The sequence below is a fragment of the Triplophysa rosa genome, linkage group LG16 (genome assembly GCF_024868665.1).
Source record: "Triplophysa rosa linkage group LG16, Trosa_1v2, whole genome shotgun sequence".
NCBI classification, from domain to species: domain Eukaryota; kingdom Metazoa; phylum Chordata; class Actinopteri; order Cypriniformes; family Nemacheilidae; genus Triplophysa; species Triplophysa rosa.
In genome coordinates this window covers 2,160,851-2,186,941 of record NC_079905.1, presented here as the reverse complement: position 1 = coordinate 2,186,941, position 26,091 = coordinate 2,160,851, and the positions used below count along the sequence as shown (strand labels likewise).

General features: G+C 39.0%; 3 protein-coding genes across 6 annotated transcripts in view; 2 read left to right on the top strand and 1 right to left on the bottom strand.

Moving 5' to 3' along the window:
- trappc9 (trafficking protein particle complex subunit 9) overlaps positions 1-14,890 on the bottom strand; it is a 167,159-nt gene extending 152,269 nt beyond the window's left edge. The window contains exons 1-9 of one of the 2 annotated variants that reach the window (XM_057354458.1): positions 14,815-14,890; positions 13,361-13,959; positions 11,798-11,943; positions 11,338-11,463; positions 9,848-9,874; positions 8,199-8,320; positions 6,796-6,921; positions 5,663-5,879; positions 1,713-1,856 (exon numbers count right to left, since the gene is read on the bottom strand). In XM_057354458.1, coding sequence (XP_057210441.1) covers positions 1,713-1,856; positions 5,663-5,879; positions 6,796-6,921; positions 8,199-8,320; positions 9,848-9,874; positions 11,338-11,463; positions 11,798-11,943; positions 13,361-13,944 — 1,492 coding nt within the window. In that variant the 5' untranslated portion in view covers positions 13,945-13,959; positions 14,815-14,890. The remainder of the gene's footprint in view (positions 1-1,712; positions 1,857-5,662; positions 5,880-6,795; positions 6,922-8,198; positions 8,321-9,847; positions 9,875-11,337; positions 11,464-11,797; positions 11,944-13,360; positions 13,960-14,814) is intronic. The other variant, XM_057354459.1, reaches the window with a different exon arrangement.
- A 533-nt stretch (positions 14,891-15,423) lies between these two features.
- rragcb (Ras-related GTP binding Cb) lies at positions 15,424-20,138 on the top strand. Its single transcript, XM_057354779.1, has 7 exons — positions 15,424-15,791; positions 16,293-16,496; positions 16,870-17,069; positions 17,355-17,469; positions 17,601-17,743; positions 17,905-18,053; positions 18,878-20,138. The coding sequence occupies exons 1-7, from the start codon at positions 15,606-15,608 to the stop codon at positions 19,054-19,056; spliced, it is 1,176 nt and encodes a 391-aa protein (XP_057210762.1). The 5' UTR covers positions 15,424-15,605; the 3' UTR covers positions 19,057-20,138.
- Positions 20,139-20,856: 718 nt separating this feature from the next.
- fhl3b (four and a half LIM domains 3b) overlaps positions 20,857-26,091 on the top strand; it is a 13,325-nt gene continuing 8,090 nt past the window's right edge. Inside the window, exons 1-2 of one of the 3 annotated variants that reach the window (XM_057355587.1) lie at positions 20,895-20,949; positions 21,286-21,311. Coding sequence is in view for 1 of the 3 variants with exons in the window: in XM_057355586.1 (XP_057211569.1) it covers positions 25,863-25,882 (20 nt within the window). In the remaining 2 variants the exon portion in view is untranslated. Of the gene's footprint in view, positions 20,950-21,285; positions 21,312-25,489; positions 25,883-26,091 lie in introns of those variants that run through there. The other 2 variants (XM_057355588.1, XM_057355586.1) reach the window with 2 other exon arrangements.

Sequence of the window (26,091 nt, the reverse complement as noted above, 5' to 3'; positions counted from 1 at the left end):
AGATAAGCAGGTTTATCCATTAAGAGCCTGAGAAGGATCGCACAGCTCTTTAGAGAAAATAAGAATGATTCGTTTGGCTCCCGAAGGAGTGAGGGATGTAGAAATGGGTTTTATCAGAACACAGGGAGGCATTGTTACTCTGACACCGTGTTGAAAACACGCTTCGACCAATCCCAGAGCTCAGCCAAGGGAACCCTGGATTTGTTCTGTCTGGAAGGAAATGATAAGCCTGACGGGGCGCAATACCCCTGAGCTGCAGACCCACTCGTGTGTGTTTGTGAGACAGACAGGATTACAGCACAACTCTGTGGGGACAGGACGCTGTGAAGTGGGCCGCGGATGAACAGCTCAAAAAGAACATCAATTGCTTTTTCAAATACACTGAAGCTTTCGGGAAAATCTAGGTAACGCACACCTGCAAGCAAGTGCATACAAGCATGCGTACGCACACTTAAAGGGGTCATATGGCGCGAATACGTGTTTTCTGTGTCTCTGGTGTTATAAGTTGCCCATGCATGTATTAGCCACGTTAAATTGCAAAAATGAAAAAGATGCATTCTATCTAAAAGCGAATGCTCACCCAGACCTGCCTGAAACGCCTCGTGTAACCACACCCATTTACATTCATGCATTTGGCAGACGCTTTTATCCAAAGCGACTTACATGGCATTGTACTTTACATTTTGTTTCTGACTATGTGCAATTCCCTGGGATCAAACCCATGACCTTGGCATTGCTAGTCCCATGCTCTAACCACTGAGCCACAGGAAAGCTACCCCCACAAATCTACGTCAGCTGGTGGTCTGATTTGACTAAGACCGCCCAAATGTATACGCAAGTAAGGTGGGCGTACCTGTCAGTACAATTGCTTTGGAACCTGATGTTCCAAATATGGTAAGAGGCGTTACATTTCCGTCACACGCTTGCAGTATTCCACCAATCACTACGCACTGGTGAACTGGCCAATCATAGCACACCTCGCTTTTCAGAGCCATGAGCTTTGTCAAAAATCTGTGCGTTTCAGAGAGGCGGGGCAAAGAGGAGATACAAACATGCACGGTATGTGGAAAATACAGCGTGTTTGAACCTTAAATCGTGTATACACACTGCATTACATCTAAACAAACGATAATATTTGTTTTGTCATATGACCCCTTTAACCTGTGTTGGGGAGTGCCTAACCCAAAGAACCGATGCTACCAATAGAACCACAGCTGTTTTAAAACGTTATGCCATAGTGGCTTAAGAGTATGAATAGAGTATCGCAGAGATGATGTATTTTTGTATGTAAAACCCGGAAACGAGTTCGCATTGTAGCACTTCCGGTGCTATCGCCCCAAAGTCAATGGGATTTTTGGTACCAAGAAAAACGTTCTTAATAAAGTTTTTTAAAAAAGTTGTCGGAGGCTTGTTGGTGGTGACGATGATATCGAGCGAGTGTAGTGTAGTCTGTTCATAAGTAAGCTTTTTACTTCTAGCGATTATATTTAGGCTTCAAAAGTGACAAATATTGTGTAAATCTGTAATATGCAAACCGTGTAAGTATCAAAAACCTTTATCACAGAGCTTGTTTTTTGCAATCTTTCAAAAGTCTATGGGAAAAATGCATAGGCTTTCGGTCGAGGGAACCAGCGTGGCACTAACTGCCGAGTTGGCCTACAAAAACACGTCATCTCTACGATACTCTATTAAAAACGAATTGCGTGTCTTACCCTGGTCGGACAGGAAGTCCAGCATGGTCTGCAGTAAGAAGGAGAGATGTCTGACAGACAGTCCTGGGTTCCCCATCCGTCGAGATGCATAAACCAGCTCGTGAAGTAAACGTAACTGTACAGCCGCCCATCCACGATGAGTCCCTTCAACACAGAGATACAAAAATCAACAAAACATCTTGTGACGGATTACATTAGTTCACATCAGCATTTGAGTTTCCTGCTTCACAAAAACTGTTTTTCAATGACAGTCACTTGGAGAGATTATAATCAAAAGCATTTTCGAATTTTTTCAATGAAGTCTGTCAGTCAACGTTTCTTGCTCCAAAAAACAGCTCAACCACCAAATCAGATTTATTTCAAATATAAAATAGGAATTTTAATTTCGGTTCAATATTCTGTTTTTGTAGCTAGTTTAATAAAATAAGATTTGAGCTCTGATGGCTAATGCAAGTCTCACTGTGATGTAGGGCTGTGACATCAATCGTAATTGTCAATTTTGGCTTCCAATGATTACAAAAACAAAATCATTGAGGTGAAATTATTAATATGCAGCATTCCATTTTGCAAAGAACTACAGCAGTGCAGCTTTTTTAAGTTATTACTTTTTCTTTAGTTATTTATTTTTGCTAAATTAAAGTCAGTGAGCAATCATATGAAATAATCTTGAACTCAATATCGGCCTAAAGATATTATTTTTGTCATAATCGAGCCGCCTTACTGGGACGTTCCTAAAATTGTCAGAGAGGTGTCATATAATGCGCAGAATAATTCAACATCATTCAACGTTGAAAATGATTATAAAGACCTCAAAACAGATTAAAATACATTCTACTGAAGGAACAACCTGAGCCGACACGTCAGGGGTGAAAAGCTTTTAACTTACACCAATAAACCACCACCTAGCAGATAACAAAACCATCCCCTACAGGAAGTAAGTTAGCCCTCAAGACAAAGAAAGTCTCTGATAGTTTCTAGGTGGCATCTCTGGACACTTTAATCTTCGTTTGCCCTGTGAGATGAGGACACATCCATTTCTGTCTCGCGCTGCCCTACAGATGATATTCTTACCTTTATATCTTTATGATATTCTTATTTGTATTGAAATGAACCCTGGAGGAGTGTCGCTATCGATTCCTACATAAACAAAAACAACCGCAGGCATTTGATCAATGTTTCTTGCAGGAACGCACACTTTTTCTCCAGTACAAACAGTTCATATTTAAAAGATGGTTTCTGTTTCGGGCAAGCAGTTACTTAGCAGATATTATTATCAAAAGCGACATTACAGTAATTACAGGGTAAAGCCCCGCCCACCGGAGTCACTTTAGATTACGTGTCTCGCACAAGGGCAACAATGGTGATGGATCACACCACGTGGTCTGAATCTACAACCTCCACAGACCATCTTCTCATTCTCGTGTTAGATTAAAAACACAAGCTCATTAAAGTCAAAACGAATCTTTCTGTCGTGGCGTGGGGTCTATAAGCGCTCTGTGACCGGCTCGTCCTGAGTCTCCGGGAACCGGCTTACGCCTCTCGAGGGCCTGCCGAGGTTCTTTCTCTGCGTTGTGTGTGTTAACTGAAACCTCTGAATCCCTGCACACACTGGTCGAGCTAAACCCAATCAATCACAGTCTGATGATGAATTCTCTCTCTCTCGGTGTAATTGAGAGTTGAGCGAGAGAACTCCCAGGCCAATTAAAAACCTATTTTCTCTCTCTCTCTCTCTCTCTCTCTCTCTCTCTCTCTCTGCAATCTCTGGTGTCTGTACTGACTTCAATTCTCTTCTCTCCAGGCCGTCTAAGCCACACCTGGGTATTCGGAGCGGGCATTTGAACACGTGTTTTACATAAGCTGCACCATTTGAGGCATCGTTCGCAAACGGGACGATTATAATAATATCAGCATATCACGGTCCTGATGGAAAAAATCTGACATCGATGCATTATAAATCATTTTAACTTCATGCTGCGTCAATCAAATGCATTGCTTATATTGTCTTTACGGAACGTTAAAAGTTTTCTGTCTCGGTAAAAGCACGCAGACATACATACAATTGAGTACTTATTGCAAAATGTTGATATTTTTGCTTATTTTTCATCTGTTGTTTTCCTGACTGTTATTTAAATGTCTATTATTTTTGATCTCATTTGTGCCAAATACTGTAATACTGTACTCCAACCTTTTGTAAGCGAGGGCTACCTGAAGAGATCAAATCATCCAGAGGGCTACTTGTTGGATATAATAAGAAACTACTTCCAAACTTTAAACCGTGTGATGCATATTCTTTTTTGCTATACTTAACTTTTAAGGTTTAGGTTTTTTGTTACAGTCAATTTCACCTTAGTTATACCACCATAACCATTTACGGTTCATGTAAACCATGTTTACGTTTGTTAAAAGCAGGGCCAGCAGGGAATTATATCATCACATTATGATGCCATTACTTATTCTGAACAGAAACTGTCCGCTAAAATCCCACTCAAGCGCAGTGGATTTTGTGCGGCGCTCTGCTGCGACCCGTCACGCCAGAGCGCCATTCACATTGTTTAAAGTGATAGTTCACCCAAAAAATGAAAATGTTGTCATCATTTGCTCACCTTCATGTCATTTCATACCTGTATAAATTATGATGAACACAGAGAAACATATTTGGAAGAATGTTAGCAATTTTCAATTCTGTGGCATCATTGACTGCCATAGTTGAAAGAAAGAAATGGTAGTCAACGGTGCCCCAGAACTGTATGTGTTCGTAAATTCTTCAAAATATCTCACTTTGTGTTCAACAGAACAAACAAAAAAATACAATATTACAATATTTTTCCTACTACCTATGGTAGTGATGTCACAGAACTGAAAATTGCTTACATTGCTTACAATTGCAAAAATGTATCCGACTCAATTCAGCGCATACTTTTTTTAAATTTTGCGCGTCTTTGCGTTTTATGTGATGTGCCTGCGAACAGCACCCACATCTTCTCAAGCTCACAGGGATCAAATTGAGTTCTCTTTGACATAGTTTTGCACTTGAATATATTAGGCATAGCTTAAAAACATGTGCAAATGATCAACATTCATGACGATGCAGCACTCGCCGGATCGGTATAGTCCAGAGCGTCATTCATGTGCAGCTCTTATTGTTGAGCCCTGTGCATGGCGGGCACCTCAAAAAGTTCATGCGGGCACCACGTTGGAGACCACTGCTGCAATCCTACTGCTCTGCAACAACGCACATACAGTAGCTATAGAAACAATGCTATCGAAATAAACTAAATTGAATTTCTCTCAGGCCAAAGCTACACGTCCTTATCATTCCACACATGTGCACGTGTGCCAGACATAATATCAAAAGGTTTTCAAATGAAGAATACGGTTAAAGACCCTTAAGATTCTGACATCACAGCTCAGGGTCAGACCTCCTCTTTGCGCAGTTTTCCAACACAATGAACAGACAGAATATCTATCACCCTTGAGATGAGCCCTTCAAAACACAAGGCTTTTCTGAAAGCACACAAAGACGACAAGGTTACTTCTACGCCGCCTGGTGAGATTACAAATAAACCGCAGCCCATTTAAAGCCGAGTTATAAAAAGAAACCATCAATTTATATTCAGCTCCTGTTTTACGACGGATGACTTTGAAACAGGTTGAGGTAGGAGGGCGAACACCAAATGAAACCCATTAACGGCACGCATTAATAAAACCAACAGCAGTCATATAACTACAGTATAAGATGAAAGTTCACGTCTATCATACATCATGTATGCAAAGCATGTCTGTTTGACTTGAATACACATCATTTGTTTACCTTTGACTGTGCAACAGATCATGAATGTGTTTTTGAAACAGACACTTAAGCATCTTCTTATAACTAGGTGTCCGATGACAGATTTTGTACCTATTTTCTTACTTACTCAAAATTCACATAAAAAGAGGTTTCGTCTTACCTTTGCTGAAGTCTTTCGGGTCCAGAGAGAGGCTGTATCCCGGCAGGGTCTCCAGCAGGAGTTTGTAACAGGCCTTCCAGCCCGGCTCCGGGATGGTGGGGGCCACACACTGCATGGCAGCGACCCGTTTGAAGAAAGCAGATTTTCTGTGGAAGCCGATGAGCTCGTAGAGCTCCGAGAGGATGCTGTAGCGCTGGATCTTCTCTTCTTCTGACAGCTGAACACAGACAAACATTTGATGAAAGACCTACCTAAAAGTATCATCCACATATTTATGAAATCATGATGTTGAGTTTAAAGGTAAGACTCTGGGTTGTGTTTTGGGGTTAAATCTGGATATTAGCGGCATCTAGTTGTGAGGTGGCGAATTGCAACCAAAGGCTCACTCCACCCCACCCTTTACAGTGGCTGACACAGAACTAAGATGTCGTCATGTTTTCCTTCTTTGCTGAAGGAGATAACGTATTTACGAAATGCGCCAGAGCAGTTTGTCCGTTTAGGGCTACTGTAGAAACAACATGGAGAATTCCATGTGAGTGAACCCGCGCTGTACGTATATAGAAATAGCTCATTCTAAGGTAATAAAAACAACACTTCATTCTGTAAGGTCTTTACACCTCTGAAGAAATGCATGTATATTTTATTGCATTTCTGTCAATAGATCTGACAAATAATGACACACTGGACCTTTAACACGGTGTCACATTTGGCACTGCATGTTAATATTGCTTTTAATCTAATGGTTCAATTAATTCCTTAAAGACACTACGTCTGTTATGATTTGTCTTATGTTTGTTCTACAGTTTATTTTATGTAAAGCTACTTTGCAACCATGTAAACTGTGAATGTTTTCAAAATTCAATAAAAACTTAATAAAAAAGTTTAAATATTGCATTAAAATAAATGTTATTTCTTAAAAGTATTCTGTGGAATTCTGGTTAAAGAACTGGTGTAAACCTCACAAGAATTACCCACAAGAGATGAGCAATTAACAAGAATTACTGTGTTCTTGATCAAGGCCCTTAAGTCTGCTCTGTACTGTATGTCAATTGGGATAAAAGCGCCTGCTATCTGACGTCTCACTATGCTGGACAGCGCAGATCTAAAGTCAAGCGGTTTGTGCGAGTGCTCACCTGGCCCAGGTTGATGTAAACAGCGTTCTGAAGGAACTCGGATGCCTCCATGGACCGTTTCTGAATGGCCAGAACTCTGACAGCTTTAATACAAGCTTCCAGCTCGATCACTCCAGCGCTCTTATACTAAGAGAGTAAAGGAGAAAGATTCAGCATACATTTGTTCACAAAACATTCTAACATAAAACTCTTCTCCACCAATAAGATGGTGTGTGGTGGGCGTTCTGGTGCAATATGGCTGCCGTCGCATCATCCAGGTGGATGCTGCACATTGGTGGTGGTTGAGGAGATTCCCCCTTTCCATGTAAAAGCGCTTTGAGTGCCCAGGTAGAATAGCGCATATAAATGTAATGAATTATGATGCTATACGAGTTTTGGCTTTCCGGATGTTTTAGGTAAAAATACAAAGACAGTATAGACTTGCACAGTGTGTGGACAAAATTAAAATTATAATGGGTTCTAATAAGTTCTATTGTCTTTTGTCGCATCGTGCCGCGTCCAGTGTAGACACGGTGTTAAAGTTCAAAAGACATTTTTTTCCATATCTCGTATTTAAACATCTCTCTATATAGATATGTAGCTCATTTGGTAGAGCATTGTGTTTGCGGCAGAAAAGTCATGATTCATGGGAACACACATACATACTGATAAAATGTTTACCTTGAATGCACCATAAGTGGTTTTGGATAAAAGCGTCTGCCAAATAATAATGTAATGTAAAAAAATCTAATGATATGCCATCAAATCTATCACGAAAAATCCAAGCTCAGCAGCAACCACTGCCAAGAAGAGCCTCAAAATCTTTTCAATTACAAGTCTCTAGTGCCCCCTGGTGGCCAGTGACAGAACTGCTGATGTGGCAGAATGAAGCATTTGAGATGAATGACACTGAATAAAGATCCATTCATAAGCGTGTAGTGAAAGGCTTTCCATTACAAACGCCACACGCAGAGAAAATAAAGTCAGAAAGACCCGGCTTATTATGATAAATAACACAAAAACCAGTCTGGACCTGTGCCAGACACATTACTTTTACTTTGTGCATAAAATTGAGAATAATGAAACAGAAACTTGAGTTTGTAAACAAAGCATTCAGCCACAAGAGGTCAGGCATTATAGTGATTTTACAGAACTTAAACAGAAGTACAAATACCATTGTACAAATAAAAAAATTCAAAGATATCACGCTTGGCACACACACGGTCTGATTCTCCGCAGTAATTCCATTAAGACAAAGCAACACGTTCAGAGCTCCGTTTAGATGCTATTGTTACGTTTTCGTGCTATGCGAGATCAAAACAGGTTTACGGTAAAAGAGAACATTGAAAATATGATGCCACAGAAAAGTTTCTGCACAAGCCTTTTAATAAAACAATTTTACAACCTAAAGAAGTGTAAGTGACCTTGCTGTAGTACGAGATGGCCTCCTTGTACTTCTCGATGATGTCCTCTTGACTTAAACAGTTCTTGGCTCGGCCGATCTCCGCGCTCGTGTCCGCACTGATCCCATTGGTCGTCAGGGCACCTGGACAGGAAACAGAGACGGTGACATTTCCTGGAAAAATCTCGAATACAACTAAGCTAAAATATAGTTAAACGACGTTGCATCATGGCATTCTGACATGTAGTAATGCAATGCAAAAGAGCCGTAAATAAACATAAACTACAGCACACCCATGAGTTTATTTTTCCACTGAAGGATGAGTCATGCTTTACCAAACAAAAAAAGACAAACAACTACACACACAACACTTATTAAAGATGACAAGAAAATAAATTAGATTCCATTTACTTTCTGAACAAATGTTCCTTATTGTGCATGACTCACCAGTGCACGTTACTGGAAAAAAATGTTCTCATCAAACCTTCTCTACCTCTGAAATGACTTTTAATGACATTAATCTTTAACAATATTAGCAAACCGTGGATGTAAGCATTCCTTTCAATCCCAATGGATAAAACCAATCAAAACCCTATCAAATCCTGACAGGGTTAATGTTAAAAATAATGCTTTAAAATAGCACTTCAGAGATCTGTATGTCTGCCAAAGAGCTGCTGGAATAACTCTGTAACCTGCGCTACAGTGACAGGAAATCAATTACAAACGAAGTTTTGTGTATTTTCTTGAAAAGAGGGCATTTGTGAAGAGTGTACATGTACGTTTCATGTTTCTGGTTTATACCAAGACTCGACACGTTACACCGCCCTCTGGTGGTAGAGCAGATTTAGGGGTCATTACAAGTCAACTGGCTAAAACTTTTACTCTTGTACATTATTTTTCTGGAATAAATGCTTACATGAAAGTCGTGGATGAATATGAGTCATCCCCTATTTTGTGGCAGGGGGGTCTATATGACAATTTTCATCTGAGATTTTGAGCCAATTTACAGGGTGTACAGTATGACTTTAAACAGATGACAGCGTCATTGTTTTATTTTTCCGTAGAGATTGATAGATCCAATCTTAGAATCCGTAGACTTTAGCAACACTTGCTGCATTACAGGCCAAACTTGTCTTGAAAAGGTACAATGCAAGAGATATGAAAATCTCAATGTCCAAACTGTAGAACTTCAAAACCAAATGTGGGTCACCTTTCATACAACTGATATTTCTTGTATTCATACATGTTGTTATCTAGACTAAACAACAGGGTTGAAAGATCAACAAGAACTCAGTATAGCAGCCAAACAGTGATTAGATGTTCCTGATGAGGAAGGAGATTCACAAAGCACAAACCGATTGGATCAGAAAAATGACTTGAAAAACCCAATCAAAGTTTGTTTAATAGAGGTTTGACGAATCAGTCCAACAGCCACTAAGTCTGATAATTGCTTCTGTCTGCGTTAATCTGAGCAGAGAATCAGGCAGAAAAAAACAAACAGCCCATCTAATGATTGCAAGAAAGACTTTTACCTCAAACCAAAAGAAACGCAAGGCGCCCAAACACCTGTACGCATGCTCACAACACAAGAAAATAACTAAAACTACTAGACAAACACACACACCAGGGAGGATAAAAGCCATATCTAGAGCTACATGCGCTTTACTGTACCTGGATCAATGAGAACTTCCTGTGCGCCTGAAGACAGACAGATAAACGGAGAGAGAGACAGATGCTGGTTGACTCTTTTGCACGGGCTGCAGTGTTAGTACGGCACATATCAGAGATCATAATGTCTGTTTATTATCTTAACATCCCTTTATTATGATAAAGCGTCAGTACGGCATCTGTTGTGGCAGACATGCAGTAAATAAGTGAGGGATTAATTATGAATAACTGCTGTTAGCAGCCGTTCAGAAAGCATGCAAGCTTTAAAAAAACACACACAATTATACGCTCTTTTAGTTGTAAAATACACTTCATAAATGACTCGTTTTGCAACCTGTTTTAAAACAGACTATTGTGCAGAACGTAAACACATGGTTCAGAAGCACTTCCTGTTTTCACCTTTAAAGTTGTCCAAATGAAGTCCTTAGCATAGCATATTACTCACAAAAATAAGGTTTTGATATATTTACGCTAGGATATTTACAAAATAACTTTCCTTACTATCCTAATGATTTTTGGCATAAAAGAAAAATCGATCATTTCGACCCATAAAATGTATTTTTTGCTATTACTAAAAATGTTCCTGTGCTACTTAAGACTTACTTAAGTTTTGTGGTCCAGGGTCACAAAGAAAAAAGACTAATCAACTGAAACAGGAAGTGCTATCTGGACCAGTGCTGTTTACATCCGGCCCTAAAAAACAAATAAATGTCATGTCAGTAGATATAAAAAAATAAAACCATATGGCGTCTGCAAGTGAATGACCATTTCTAAAAGCAATGACTTTAACCGATTTGGAGTCAGAGTGATTTTAGAAGACTAAAATTAGAGATCATTCTTCTTCTTTTTTTAAAGATTTTATAAAAGTAAATAAAATGATAATTAGTGATGTCAAATTGATTAATCGCGATTATTCGATTCCAAAACAAATGTTTGTGTTTATATAATATATGTGTGTGTGGCGTCACTAGCGTGTATATTTATATGTATATATAAACACACAAACATGTACGTATATATTTAAGAAATAAAAGTAATATATATATTTATATGTATACATAATGTAAAAGATATTGAAATACAAATATAGATTTTTTTTACATTTGTTATTATTTTGTAATCGATTCATCGCAATTGATTGACTTGACAGCACTAATAATAACTTATGTCTCTGGTTTAGACCGAATGTTTCTGCTGCTGTCTGTGGAGGAGAGAGGATGATTTACTAATGATGTTTCATAAGAGAAATAAACAGCCAATGAAAGAGACATCCCACTTCATACTCTCACACATTCATTCATTCATACAAAGATCTGGTTAGTAAATTTAGGTTAATTGAGAATTTTTGACATTCATCTCAATCTAACTTTCTCGTTTTCCCTCCTTGGATATTTTGGACACATAAAAACAAAACAAATCTGTTTTCTACTTGTTCATACAGTGAATCACGAGAAAAGGAAAGACAGAAAGGGAAGCAGTCTGAACACACTGACCAGGTCTGTGTCTCTTGCCAGCGTCTGCAGCGGAAGAAAGGCCAGGCTTACGGGCTCCGCTCTTCCCCGCAGTGCCTCCTGGGTAATGGAAGATGACAGAGGCCGAACACAATCCCTCCAGAGCAGCTGAGGAAGAAAACATAAACACTTGCTGTTCTTATTCACGACAGAAGAGTGCATGTGAATGCAGCAGGTCTTATAAAAGGTTTTGAGCAAAAGTCTTTAACAGAATAGACTTAATTGCTAACACAATTTATTATTGAAGTATAATAAAAAATGATTTCTACAACTATATTTCCTATTTCTTAACGCACACTTAGAAAACAATTTTAACTTGCGCTTAAAAACACTGGTTCAGGTTTAGGCTACCATCAAAAATGTTTTTAATACCAATTTCTAAACCCATTTGAAGAAAAGTCTTTCAATTATTAATCAGTCAGTTAATCCATCGCTGTCTTACCTCCCAGCCAGAGGAAGTCATTGACAGATCGCAGCAGCTCCACGGCCATGTGATAATGCACGAGAGCGTCCTGCAACATGCCCGCTTGCAAACACAGATCTCCCACGTGCTTCCTCATGCGGCCCTGACAGCGTTTCTTATAATGCCTGAGGAGAAAGAAAAACACGCTTTCATTCAGTCAAACGCTCATCGCTTACGCAAAGAGCTCGGCCGTTTATCAACGCAAGACACGCTGGCAGCCAAGCGCGGGTGACGTCAGCCATATTTAATTCAGGGTATTTTTATCAATGCGGCTTCATTTGGCTCTCGTTCAATGGAACATCAATATGCTGATGTGGTTCTACAGTGATCTATCATTATCATAGAGAGGGGAAGGTTGGAGTCATTGCAGTGAAAGAAGCACAGGCAGGACCACAGGGGTTTTAACTAAAGGGGGCAAAAAAGCATCTTGGTATCTATTCCACTGGATTAACAGTTTTGTGAAAATGGGGGAGGTCAAATCGTGGTGGAAGGACCCCAACAGGTACCAGGGTCAAGTGTCCAACGTTAGATTTGTCTTTTTTTACTGGGTCTTCTGATAGTCTTCACATACAGTAATGAAGTGTCAATTCTGCTCAATTCGTTCTGAGAGCACGGATGCCATTGTCAGATTCATGTTGAAAGTGTAGATGACATGGGCACAAAAGCTTCGCGAGCGATCACTCATGAATCACCGCATGATATCCGTGCATTTCTGCAGGTAACAGGTGAGGGGTGAACTTGAACAAACACTTGACCCTGGCAGGCACCAGATTCCTGACAATCTTGGCAGGGCTTCATATTCTTATCGTTTTAAGGATTAAGGGTGTAATTTCTGCAAAAAGATTGACTTTCCAAAACAGCTTCAGACGCTGGTCCAACCACTGTCTCTAAAGGGGAGGGGAAAAGGCCGATTGGGTAAGAATGAAGTAAAGCAGTAGATCTACCGGCTCACCTTTTCACACCCAATAAAAAACTCACAGGACAGTATGAAAGAAAAGAAGAAAGACAAATAAAACAAGGCAAAAAAAAACAAGAAAAGGGAGGAAAAACAACAGCAAGGATAAAACAAAAAACATGAAACAGGATAGAAAATCACGCACGGCTGTCCAAAAAACTGATCATGTAGCGTGAATCTTGGGTATATGATATTTACCATTGTGCATTCAGTCTTAATAATGTTTTCAAATAATCTTTTGTTTTTATATATATATTTCAGAGAAATAACGCAAAAACATTTATTCAAGAGTATCACTTTATCAGTTACACTGCAACAGAAAGTTGCTGTTGTGATTTTAGACCCACTTTAAAAGTAAAAAGCCACTTATATTTAATACAATTACTTGAATTTAGAAGAAAGATACCTAAAAAAAATCACTTCATAAAAGAGTTTTTAAACTATGAACATATTTAAGTGTGCCATAGCATCCAAACACTGTTCTTCAGACATGAAACCCCCACATCAGTCCATCACTCGCTTTGTTGGTTAAAACAAAGTTATTAATCATTTTTCACTTTGGCATTGCATTCCGAGCAAAAACTCACCTGCTGTCCGTGTCCAACCCGACAAAGTCCTTCTTCTCAAAGGGCACGCACAGCAGCTGGATCTTATCTCCAGACTTATCTGTGGCTCTGTCCAGCCTTTTCGACTCCAGGACGATAAATATGGACTCCACAAAGTCCTCGACCCGTTTCTCCACTTCGGGACAATCGTCATAACTCGGGTAGAATGCCACATCCGTCCTCTGTTGCTCGGCCACCTCCCCCTGCAGCCCGAAGACCAGCAGCCGTGAGTCGTACAGAGTCGAGCCGAACACCTCCTTCTGCCCGTGGAAACGGTCCGACATCTGTGGCCACTCTTTGGCTGTGGCGCAGCTGGTCACGGCGATGAGTCCCACGACTTTGCGATGCGTCTGGAAGTCGCCCCACTCGTTGTTCTCGGGAGTGTAGTGATGCCGGTAACGGATGAAAAGGACACGCTGAGAGTCTCGGATGCTGACCTGGCTCACGCTGGTGATGCGTTTGTAGATGCGGAAGAACTGGTCTTCCGCGACGATGCCCACGGGCTGAACCACCACCAGGACTGTCTGATGGTCCTCAGCACACTGCATGTAGTCTGGGACACTCATATCTGCAGACAAAAACTTTACAGAGACAAAACAATGTTACTCATTTCAGACTGTGTTTTAAACAGCGTATTTTGTACATCTGTTGGTAATAACTAAAGCCATGACTGTAACCATTTATTCAAGATTTTTATGTGTCTATATAGTAAAATACACATATATTATCCATATTAACCATTAAAAACATACAGTTTAAACATTAATCTACATATTATATTAATATTTGCTACCTTTAATCACTATTATAGGTATGACTCTTTGTCATTGTAAGTATATTTTCAGCTTTTTTATTAAGATAATAGCCTATTATATAGGCTACTTCAGTTCAATGCGAATCAAATCTCAAATCAACACTACAGCCAACATAGTCAGCGTTATAACATAAATATATGCCAATTATTCTCTATGACATAAATTCAATACATATCAACACTGAAAATGAACTGAAGCTCTTGTAAACAGACACACACACAGTCCTAAATAGCGTTTAAATGACACAACAAATACATATATATGTTTAACATTAGTAAAAACTAAGTAAATTAGTAAGTAGAACAGTATTTTTCAGTTCTTTCATTTGGTCAATATGGTCAACAATGCAAGACAACCTCTATTCCCAAATTAAACCACTCTCATTTCATAAAGTAATAGATGGTTTGTGTTTATTTAATAGATTGTATAAATATTTAATATTTGTGTTGGTTTTAATGTACGTTATTTCAGAATGAAGCATCTTTAAAAACAGAAGCAGGTGTCCATGTGAAACAACCCCCGAAACTAAACTCCGGAAAACGCTTCAAACTGAAACTGTAATATTTATTCAAAATAATATATTATCGTTGAACAAAGGTAAAGATTTGTGTTTTTACTCACATATTGTCAAATACAAACGCTTTTCCTGAAAACACAGCTGCTGTTCCTTCTTCTGCTGCAGTAAGCGGAGGGCGAGTCATATGTGCGCGTTCACGAGCGCTCCCTGCTGGACGTCCTCCAACACGTTATAATAGGAATTGCGTTGATTTAAATCGAAAATATAATGGTCTTTGTTGCTTTCTGCTGGTAAAGTGTTGGCTTTGTGAGGTGCTTTCTGGCGGATGAGACCCGACAGAACACCATAAAATCCTACTGGAATAAGACCCAAACACACCACATACAGGAATTCTGATGATTCATAATGGTATTTGTAATGTAAACCATTATAATTTGTATTGCTACAATAAGCAGGGCTATTTCAGAATGCAGTCTGAATGAAATAACCTCATATTATCATCAAACTTTATTGCAGACTAAAGGTCGAAATAAAATAAAGAAATTGCATAAAATAAAGAGAATATAGATATAAAATCATTCATAAATGTGCGTTTTCTTGTCTAAACTGTAAAAAAAATGCTCCATTCAAAGACCGCTCACACGACAGACCTCTGTCACGCCGTAGACACTTCCGCTCGCCTGCAGTCGTTCTCCTGCGCGCCTGTCATGTGATCAGCTTCCCGTTTGTGTTTGTGTTGATGCAGCAAGCTAACCGCTTTTCATTATGAAACCAATTTATTTGTATCCAAACTAAACCTTTTTACACACCGATCTCACATCGATCAGGTAAACGGAACACAGATAGCCTAATAAGACTGTTAAAATAATCTGGAAGCTTTTAAAAGTGGGTTATAATGTCGATCGACTACGAGGAGCAGCTAGCCGGAAGCCTGGTGGACTCTTTCCCGAAAGACTTTGGCTACGGCGTGGAGAACATGGACATGATGCAGGAAGACCTGGAAAACTCTCCATCTGCCGATAACAAACCCAGAATTCTGCTGATGGGACTGAGACGGAGCGGAAAATCTTCCATCCAGAAGGTCAGATGTGATTCCAGAGATCTTTACAACAGTATTTGAATAATACAAATAACTTTTCAACGTTAATATTGGTACATTACAATATGTAAATCATTACAGGAATTTGAAGAATGTGATGGTTATAATGGAAATTGTATTGGTTTTCATGTGGTAGTGTGTTGGGTTGGGTATGATGCTATTTGATGAATGGGAACGTCATTAATACACATTAATACATAAAGAAAGTTTGTTAAGGTTTTAATGGTAAACAACTGATGGGTCGCAAAGGTTTTTCCTTGAAATGTTTAAACATTATCATTCATGTATAATATTTGTATGCATGTATACTGTATTTATCTATAAGTTATTCTCGTGTAGTGACTTGTATATGTTTTGGCATACACAGATCATCTGTGTGTATTATGAGAATCTATTTAAATTGTTTTTCCAGTCAAATAAAGTTCATATTGTGTTCTCAACAGATGTCTTATAAGTGCTTATATCTGCCGTTTTGAATGTCAGGTGGTGTTTCATAAGATGTCCCCTAATGAGACCCTGTTCCTGGAGAGCACCAACAAGATCTGCAAGGACGACATCTCTGGCAGTTCTTTTGTCAACTTTCACATATGGGATTTTCCGGGACAGGTCGACTTTTTCGATCCGACTTTCGATTACGAGATGATTTTCAGGGGCACGGGCGCGCTCATCTTCGTCATTGATGCTCAGGTGAGCCGAAACCAACAAAATGTTGTGTCTGTCTGTCTGTTGCTTAAAAAGTGTGTTATTGACTGCGTTCACACTGCCACCAAAATCAGATTTTTTTGCTCATATGTGACCCAGATCTGTTTACTGCATGACAGTGTGAACAGGACAAACTTTTTCAATCTGATCTGAGCCACTTCCATATGTGGTCCAATGCGTAATTGAGCATTAAGGCTTGCAGTGTGAACGTAATCATTGTTTCTAGCGTTCATGTCTGAATTCGTCCCCGATTTCATTCTGGGCATCATTTTTCCTTTGGCATGAGGGTTGACCCTGTGCCGGGCATTAACCTCACTTTATCTCAATGTTGTGTCTCTGTCTGTCTGTCTCTCTGCAGGATGATTACGTAGAGGCATTAGGGCGACTGCATCTGACAGTGTCGCGGGCGTTCAGAGTAAACCCAGAAATCAATTTCGAGGTGTTTATACACAAGGTGGATGGTTTATCTGATGATCATAAGATTGAAACGCAGAGAGATATTCATCAGAGGGCTAATGATGATCTCGCCGATGCCAGTCTGGAAAAGCTTCACCTAAGGTTGCTCATTTTGATCTCATCTGATTCTTAAAAGATGAAAAGCTCCAGCAGGTTATGTCTTTAGAAATGTGTAATGTATATTCCTAAATATTTTGTTTCACTCTGTTATGCATCACAAATCCATTGTTGATATTGATCTTCACTTTTATTATTGTGCACTCTTATCCTATTTTGTGTTAAACTCATCCAACTTCTGTTACTCATTTTCTGTCATGTTTGGATGTTGTTTGATGTATATACTGTATATGATGTCAATTACTGATGCTTCTCTTTGTTTGGCTTCAGTTTCTATCTCACCAGCATCTATGATCACTCCATCTTTGAGGCCTTCAGTAAGGTGGTCCAAAAACTCATTCCTCAGCTGCCCACGCTGGAAAACCTCCTCAACATATTTATTTCTGTGCGTATACAGCTGCTTTCCTTTTGCCAAACGTATTTAAGCTCGACTCTAGCTTACTGTTGACTCTAAATGGCCTTATCAGTCATTCGTTTGTATTTCCTAAGTGTGTTTCTTACGTGACTTCCTCTCAGAATTCTGGGATCGAGAAAGCCTTTCTGTTTGACGTGGTCAGTAAGATCTACATCGCCACAGACAGCTCGCCGGTGGACATGCAGTCATACGAGCTCTGCTGTGACATGATCGATGTCGTCATTGACGTCTCGTGTATTTACGGGTGAGAAACTGTGACCATTGAAACCAAAACAAATAATCCAAATCATCATGAAGACCTTTAGCTTTATTTGTTTAGCACTTCTGTAGTGCACCATGAATATACAGTATGATTCTGTCATCTGCTTGTGTAAAGGTTAGATTTGTTTTTTGGTGCGTTTACAGACTGAAGGACGACAGCAACAGCAACGCTTACGATAAAGAATCTTTGGCCATTATAAAGCTGAATAACACCACAGTGCTTTACCTCAAAGAGGTAACAAAGTTCCTAGCTCTGGTCTGCATCCTGAGAGAGGAGAGCTTCGAGAGGAAAGGTGAGGAAGAATCTTTTCGTTTTTAGGCAGCAGATCTACATCTGCATTGTTTTATTGACAGCAAACCCTCTTTGATGCCCAGTTTTGCACAGAATATTTCAAATCATATTTTGACTGTACAATCATTTCCAAGATGTGAAGTGTTTAAGGTAAAGCCTAAATACTTCACATTTCATTTCATGTTTAAACCAGTGGTTCTCAAACTGGGGGCCGTGGCCTCCTCGGGCGCCCCGAGATGGTTTCAGGGCGGCCACAGATTTTGTGGCATTTTAGAAATATAGATATTTATCATAAATTTTGTGCAATCAAACATCAGAAAAACAACGCCACCAACCAAAAGAATTGATGTTTTAGCATTGTTTAACTGAATATTTTCTTGGTTTAATTAAAATTTTAAGTTTAAGATTATAAGTCTTTATTTGGGGGGCCGCAAAGCAATGCACTCTACACAAAGTAGGCCTTACAACAAAAAAGTTTGAGAACCACTGGTTTAAACAGTCTCACATCATTGGTTGAAATAACGTTAAGTTAGTCTGCTTGAACAAAAAGCAAACAAAAAAAAATGTTGCAGCAGGATTCACACTTTTGTGTAAATCAAAAGTACAAAAAAGTATTTTATGGATTTTGTTGTCAATGTATCTATAAAGCTGTGAGGGAAAAGTATTTTAACATGTTTATGAATTACGTACATCAGTTTTGCATTTTTGTCACCCTTGATTTTTGGACCAGAGTCAAGAGTCATGAACAGATGACGCAGGTTTCTTACGTTGATGACACGCGTACCACACACACATGCCCACATGACCCTCGACTGTATTCCGCAGGTTTGATAGACTACAATTTCCACTGCTTCAGAAAGGCCATTCACGAGGTGTTTGAGGTGAGCAGCGCCACCCAGAGGACAGTAGCAGCTGTGCAGTCCAGCCCACCCCACAGCAGCGGCAACGCTCTGGTCCGACTCAAAACGGCAGCGATGAACGGTACCCCCAGGAGTCTGGTTTAACCCGGGACATATGGACCTCTAAGAACACAGGGCCTTTACACAAGTGCACTAAACATGCGCTACCTTACACATGAGATACTGGAGCGCTTCTGTGGTTACACCTGCTGTTTCAGGTACACAGAAACACACCAGAGGACTCGAGGAGAACTACATTGCTGCTTTTTTATGATGCTATGATTTCTGTGCGTGCGTGTGTGAGTGTGTGCAAACACAGTATCACCTAATGTTATACAGGCAAACGGAAAATCTGTGCAATGTAGCCAAGAAATTGAAACACACATAATGAAAATTGTCGTTGAAATTGTGCTTAAGTTTTAGACTGAGCCAGATTCGCTAGTTATCGAAGTCATATTCTTAGATTCTTCTTGTACCAGAATTCCTCATTTGTTGGCCTGAGATTGCAGCGGCTGTCCCTGTTATTTACCTCTGACCTTTGTGAGGATTTTAGGGGAAATAAAGGGAGAAAAGGCCCAAATTACATTTTAACGCTCTTGTGAATGTCTAACTGTCTGTGAATTGCCTTACAGCTACATGAATCACATACAACTTCTCCTTCAGTTATAGAATGGATCTTGCCAAATATCCTCTTAGTTTAATTAAAAATAAACAGCGGAAATTTTCATCCCAGACCAACAACAAAAGTATGCAGTGTAATTTGCCATATAATGGTTATTCCAGTGTTCTGGTGTACATGCAGAATACAGTACAACGTCTGTTGAACGTGAGATATCGGTATTATGTGAATAACCCTTACTCCTTCTTTTACATGCTTTATTATTTTATTCACGTTCAAAAATGTCCAGTTCTTGTTCGGATATAATGAGGGCTGTGTGTGTTTGCGTGCGTGCGTGCGTGCGTGCGTTTGGTGTACAGACAACATTTTGTTGCACAGATTGTGAAAGTTTTTGTTTGAATGATTTGTGCGTGCGTGTGTGTCCTTTGTTTTTTCTAATAAAGTGTAAAAGAATAAGATATTAATTTTGTGATCGAATTATAAAGATTATTTAGAAAATGAAAATTGTTTACTCATGTTATATTTTGTCTCCGAGCACGATGAAATATTAAAGCTATATTCATTTCTGGCTTTTGTTCTTATTTTTGAATTGACCTGTGAAAACGTTCGTGTAGTAACTCTAGATGTCGCTGTTTAATAGTATTATTTCAGCAAAGTTGAATAACGTAAGCATTGAATATGACTGGAGCTGCACTGCGCAGACCGATCGATCATGACGTCAAAGTATCGTGAGAGTAGGGCGAAAGCTGTGATCTCGCGATAATTTGATATCATACCACATTTACTCTGCGCACAGCTGCATGAAGTCGAATACGACTTCAACAGATTAAACCAGAGCAGTATAATTTATATTACATGTATGATTATCCTTATTTTTAAATTGAGTCACTTTAAGAAATAACCTCGTAGAAATAAATGCGTTAATGTATTACCTCGGCTCAGCCAGGTAAAGAGAAGTGCAGGTACGTCGTCTACTATTTTGCTTTGGTTAAACAGCAGATTAAACAGTAGGTCCTACTAAGAGTAACAACTGAAAAGTATTTACGTTTATTTTTTGTACTTAATATAAACGTATAATACCCATATGTGTTCACGAGCACATGATGAAAACAACACATTTAATAGTTTTTCATTAGTTGAATGTGTGAATTTTTTTAAATAAAATATTCAAGCTTCACAATAAGGGCAAATCATTTTTCAAATGTTGATGTTTTGACAGTTTGAAGAATAAACAGGGATGTGGAGAGTTAGTTTGGATGTAATGGTCCAGCAGATGTAGGCGGGGTGTGAGTATCGAGCATTTGGGAAGCTGCGCGCGCCTGAGTGTGTCAGTCAGACCGCAGTCGGATCTCGCGCATCAGCTGGATTTAAAAACCCCGGTAAAATCTTAATTTACTACTAGTTATAAGTTATTATAAGCTACTAAATTATTGCTCTAGCATACGTAGACACTTTTGTTTTTGTCTCTCAATGCTGCGTAAAGCTCATCATAAAGCGGAACGCATGTACATGTGCTCAATTTAGATGTCAATCATCTGACTGTCATCATAATTGACGTGTGTCTGTATTTCTACTGAACCTCGTGAAGCCTTTCTGGTGTTTTTTGCTCTGTTTATTGAGTTTTCTTTGGTGTATCTGATGTATTTATGGATTATGGTGTTTATTGTCTATTGTTTAAGCAGTGTCTCTGTCATGCTGTTTGTTTTCCCATACAGGACAATCATTTTGGAAAAGGCTCAAAGTAAGTACCTACAGGTTTTGTACCAAACAATGATCGTTTTCTTGTGGTGAGAGGCACCCCAGGGACTTGGGGGACAAAGGCATCATGAGAAGTTGTGTTTCCCAAACAGGGAGTACGGGAATTTTCTTATTGGCATTAAAATGGAATTTACCCACAACTCCTTCCCCAGACATGTTTGTATGGGTATTATTCACAGATCTCACCCTGATGTTTCATTGATTTTGAGCCTTTTGTTTCCACACATTTTGTGTGACAATCCTCAGAAGACATCAGCAATGAAAGTCTATGGAGATAAACTCTGGTGAAGGGATTTTCCTGCTGTTGTGTTTTGTGTCTATGAATTAGATATTATAGGTCTTTATAATGATATAAGAAAAGTTTTTAAATGGTGTGAATCTTGCCTTTAATAGTTGCAGTCAGAAAACAAACCTCTAGAAAGCCGCATTATTTCTATTGGGGATTAGACAGGGATAGATTGTGGGATTAAGAGACGGCGCCGGTGAGGTAAACAGGACGCCTGTTTATAAAACATGGCTTGTAAAACTAAATAATACGAACATTTGGAGGTATTCTGTACCACCAGGGCAAGTGTGGTGTCCTGACTCCCGCTGCTCGATTTTTCCACCATCTAAATGCATGATGTCACGCCCGCAATTTCCAGACATACAGCGAATTTGGCACCAAGCGGGATAGTTTCCACTCACATTCAGCAAACACATGGTTACGGGGTCTGTATAGACGTGTAAATGGCTTGCTGAGAGAAATCTTTCTAAATGAGTAACTGGCAGAAATGTTGGTTTTCTAAGAAATGCAACTGTTTTTTCATCATCTGGAGAATGGAATGTGCCATTTTTTTAAGCAGAAAAAATCCTTTGTTTGCCCTTTTTTAAAGCATCTCATTCTTCGGTGCTATGGCCCTGACCACAGTGGCATTCTCACAGGGTGGTACAGGCAGAGAGGGTGGGGCTTAGACAATAGCTGGAGAAACGCCAGGCCCATAGACACGCTATGATCTCGGTATAGTGTGACCCCTCACACAGGGCACACTTTTTTAAAAAAAGGGTGCTATATAGCACTAAAAGTGGTTCTTGGATCGTAATTGAGGAACAACTCAAGAACCAAGACATGGTTCTATATTAAAGTGGTTCCCCTATGATACGAGCCAAGAACCACTTTTAGTGCTATGGCAACCATGGATTTGTTCAAAAATGTAAAATTACATTGGTATGAGATGTAGACTCGGGCACGCCCACAACCCTACACATAGTAAACGGTCTGGAAACTGAATGGGTGGAAAATATGACATTACATATACTTTGTTTTTTGTTTTTTATGACAGTGGTGGCTTACCAACTTATTACAGTTTTACAGTTGTGTAAACTAGATTTGTGAAATATCTGATGGAAACCTACCATATAGTTTTATATTAACAGGCAAAATATACAGTGACTTAAGTGTAAGTGTGATTTATTTTTTCGATGCCTAAATGTAAAACAAATGGTTGGTTAGTTTTCCACCCATGGTTGGTTCAAATTTGGACAAACTCCACTGGCTAAATTAAACTTGAAAATGTCTATATTTGACCCAACCATGTGTTGAAAACCACCCAGCATTTTTAGAGGCTATAATCGCTTCGACAAAAAGTAATGGCACTCCAACTTTCTCAACAAGCCAAATTATTTAGGTATATCAATTATGTCTGTAGGGAATAAAGAAAATGATGAATCAGAGTTTTGCCTTGGCAGAGATTACAAATAACTATGGCATTTGGCAAACGTGACGGTATTTTTTGTAAGGGTGCGGGTGGTAAAGAAACACTTCTTTATTCTCACTCCAGATTTTCCTTTGGTCTCTTTATGCATGTGGGGATTGGTTTGAGATCTGTCTGTAATGTTGAAACGGATCAAAAACCTGTTGAACCAACATGTAATTTACTCCAGATGTGAATCGTAAATCCATTACGTTCAGCACATGGTTGTGTTATCAGTATTTTTCGTTGCAGGTTTATTGCCTAAATTAGGGTAGATATAAGAGAAATCTGATGGGTTTAATGTTTAAAATGTCTGTATAGATAAGAGAAAAGGGATTTATAGTGAATGTTTTTTCGATTAATGCAGACCCAGAGCTGGACGCGGTGCTAAAATCACGTCTTAAGCAATATACCTGTTTCGCTTACAATAATAAGCGTCTCATAATGTCTGTATTGTTTGAGACTGGCTCTAATGAGTCTCATGGCAGAAAGATGCGTTGTTGTTAACAGTAAACAAACTCAAAGATCTCAACAGTGATTTTAGATTTAAGCTCTTTTATGTTCCCTAAATTGATCTTTATTCGTAGTTCTTGGAATGCAGAAAATATTTCATAACAAAGTTACATTTGACCTGCAGGTATAGTCGTAATAGTTTCAGAGTTGTTTTATTATAGTTTCTGTTTTTGAACACGTCTTGCATTGAATAAGCTTGACTCTAGTACTCAGAATACCTGTGGAAATCACATTGAAGGAAGGTTTTGTTCTTGGGTCAGGTTTTACGCACCATTTAGCAGCAAGTTTCTTTGGAGACCTGCGGCTTGTGGAATATATGAGGTGGAACCAGAACAGAGACGCCATTCCTGGGTTTGGGAGTGCAGGGGGTCTGTGTAAATTAAAACAAGCATGGATTGTACATCATGGAACTTTTGGTTCTTTATTCAGATGTGGTCTAAAATCATGTTGATAACAAAAGTTTGTGCATTTAAATATGAAACTGTATCTTGTGAGTCTGTTTGTCCTTTGTGAGATCAGCTTTATTTATACGAGCGTTTATACTTCCAGGTTTCTGGTGAAAGCGGCAGGCTTACATTTATACATTTGCAGCTTAATGTATAATTTTGTGCCTGTTACACAAACCCATTTGTAGAACCGTCGTCTTAAAGTCTTCATAAAACATTTCTCTGCGTAAGCTTACGTCCATGAACCCTGATGAAGTGACATTCAGTGAAATGTCAAGGGGTTGAAAGAGCAAAACTCTTCAGAGCATCTTGAAAGGTCAGAAAGCTCTGGTCACTTTACAGTCTTCTAGATTTGACCATAAAGCTGAACACTTTGGGATATGTTTCAATCTTTACATAGTCTAACATGAAGACTTTGGGTCGTTGGCGTGATGTGGTAGATGCGTCATCTGCTGTATGGTCCGAGAACTTTGGAAACATTCCTAAATTCCTAAAACATCTTTCTGTATATGTCTTTCCCTTCCTTTTGAATGTGTCGGCAGGAATGAATGAATAAGACATGACACATACACTTGCCATGTGTGTGCGGGAAGCTGAAAGAAATGGGGAAAATCAACTAGACTGGACATTTATTAAAGAGAAAATGTTGCTTGCTTATTAAAAACTGTCTTTAGCATTGGTGTCCACTGTCCATTTTGAATCTATGACGGGATTTTTTCCCTGGGATTTTTTTTTGTGCGTATCTAATATTCACTAGTTTAGGCTATACTGAACCTTAAAGGGATATTTCACCCAAAAATGTAAATTCTGTCATTTACTCACCTTCGAGTTGTTCCAAATGTGTATAAATGTCTTTGTTCTAATGAACACAGAGAAAGATATTTGGAAGTATGCTTATAACCAAACAGATCTAAACAAAAACAATGGTATTCAAAAGTGCCCCAGAACTGTTTGTCCTACATTCTTCAAAATATCTTCTTTTGTGTTCAACAGAACAAAAAAAATGATAAAGTATTTTTTCCTACTATGGGAGTCAAAGGGTGTTGAGATCTGTTTGGTTATAATCATTACTCCAAATATCTTTCTCTGTGTTCATCAGAACAAAGAAATGTATACACATTTGGATCAACTCGAAGGTGAGTAAATGATTTTCATTTTTGGGTGAAGTATCACTTTAACATGAGCAGTCTCTTTTGGCTTGGTCTTACTGTAATTCCTGACTTGTAAAAACCAAAATTGACATTTAGAAAAGATCAAGTTGCTGGATCCTTGACATGTGTTGATGTGTGGTTATGATGTCATCAATTCTGTCTTAGCCCTTTTTGGATGAAGCCGTTTCCAAAAGACATGCAGTTAAAGGTTTTAGTCATTCTTTGTGAAAAAGAAAAATGATGTCATGTAAAAACTTGTCAGTCTTCATGGAGTGTTGTTTATATCGCCTTGATTGTGGTTCAATACTCTTTTATTTTATGGTATTATTATGATAGGTGAGAAGTGAATGATGGATATTTATGTAATAAATGTCTTAAATTTGTAAAGGTTAAAGGTTCAGCATGTTCTAGAATCCGACTTCTGTTGCATGCTTGACTCCCACACCGAACCCAAGAGGAGAAAACAGTCTGTTCTTAATATAAACAAACAAGGATGGGAAAAAAGTGGGGACAAAAAGAGGCAGTCTGGACAAACATCTGACCCTTGAGTTTGCATTTTTGTGTCATTGTTCAGAAACGTTCCTCTGTGGGCTTGTGTGTCGCACAGCTCTTGTTCAAACGGCTTTACACGCAGACATCAGTCTCTTTTACATGAAACATTTACAGGACGCTGGGGGATTGACTTTCCTAAATGCGAGTCAAAAACAAAAGGTTGGTGTTGGGATTGAAAAAGTGCGTGTGATAACATGGTTGATATTACATCTATACATAAAATAAAATCCACTGAAGTAATGTTACAAGTTGCCTGCTTCCAAAGAAAAAAGATGCTCTTGCGTAAGGATGTAACCATAGCAACAGTGGAATTAATAGATTTAGATTCACAATCGCATTTGATGGGAAATCTTAGTTGAAGCATTCAG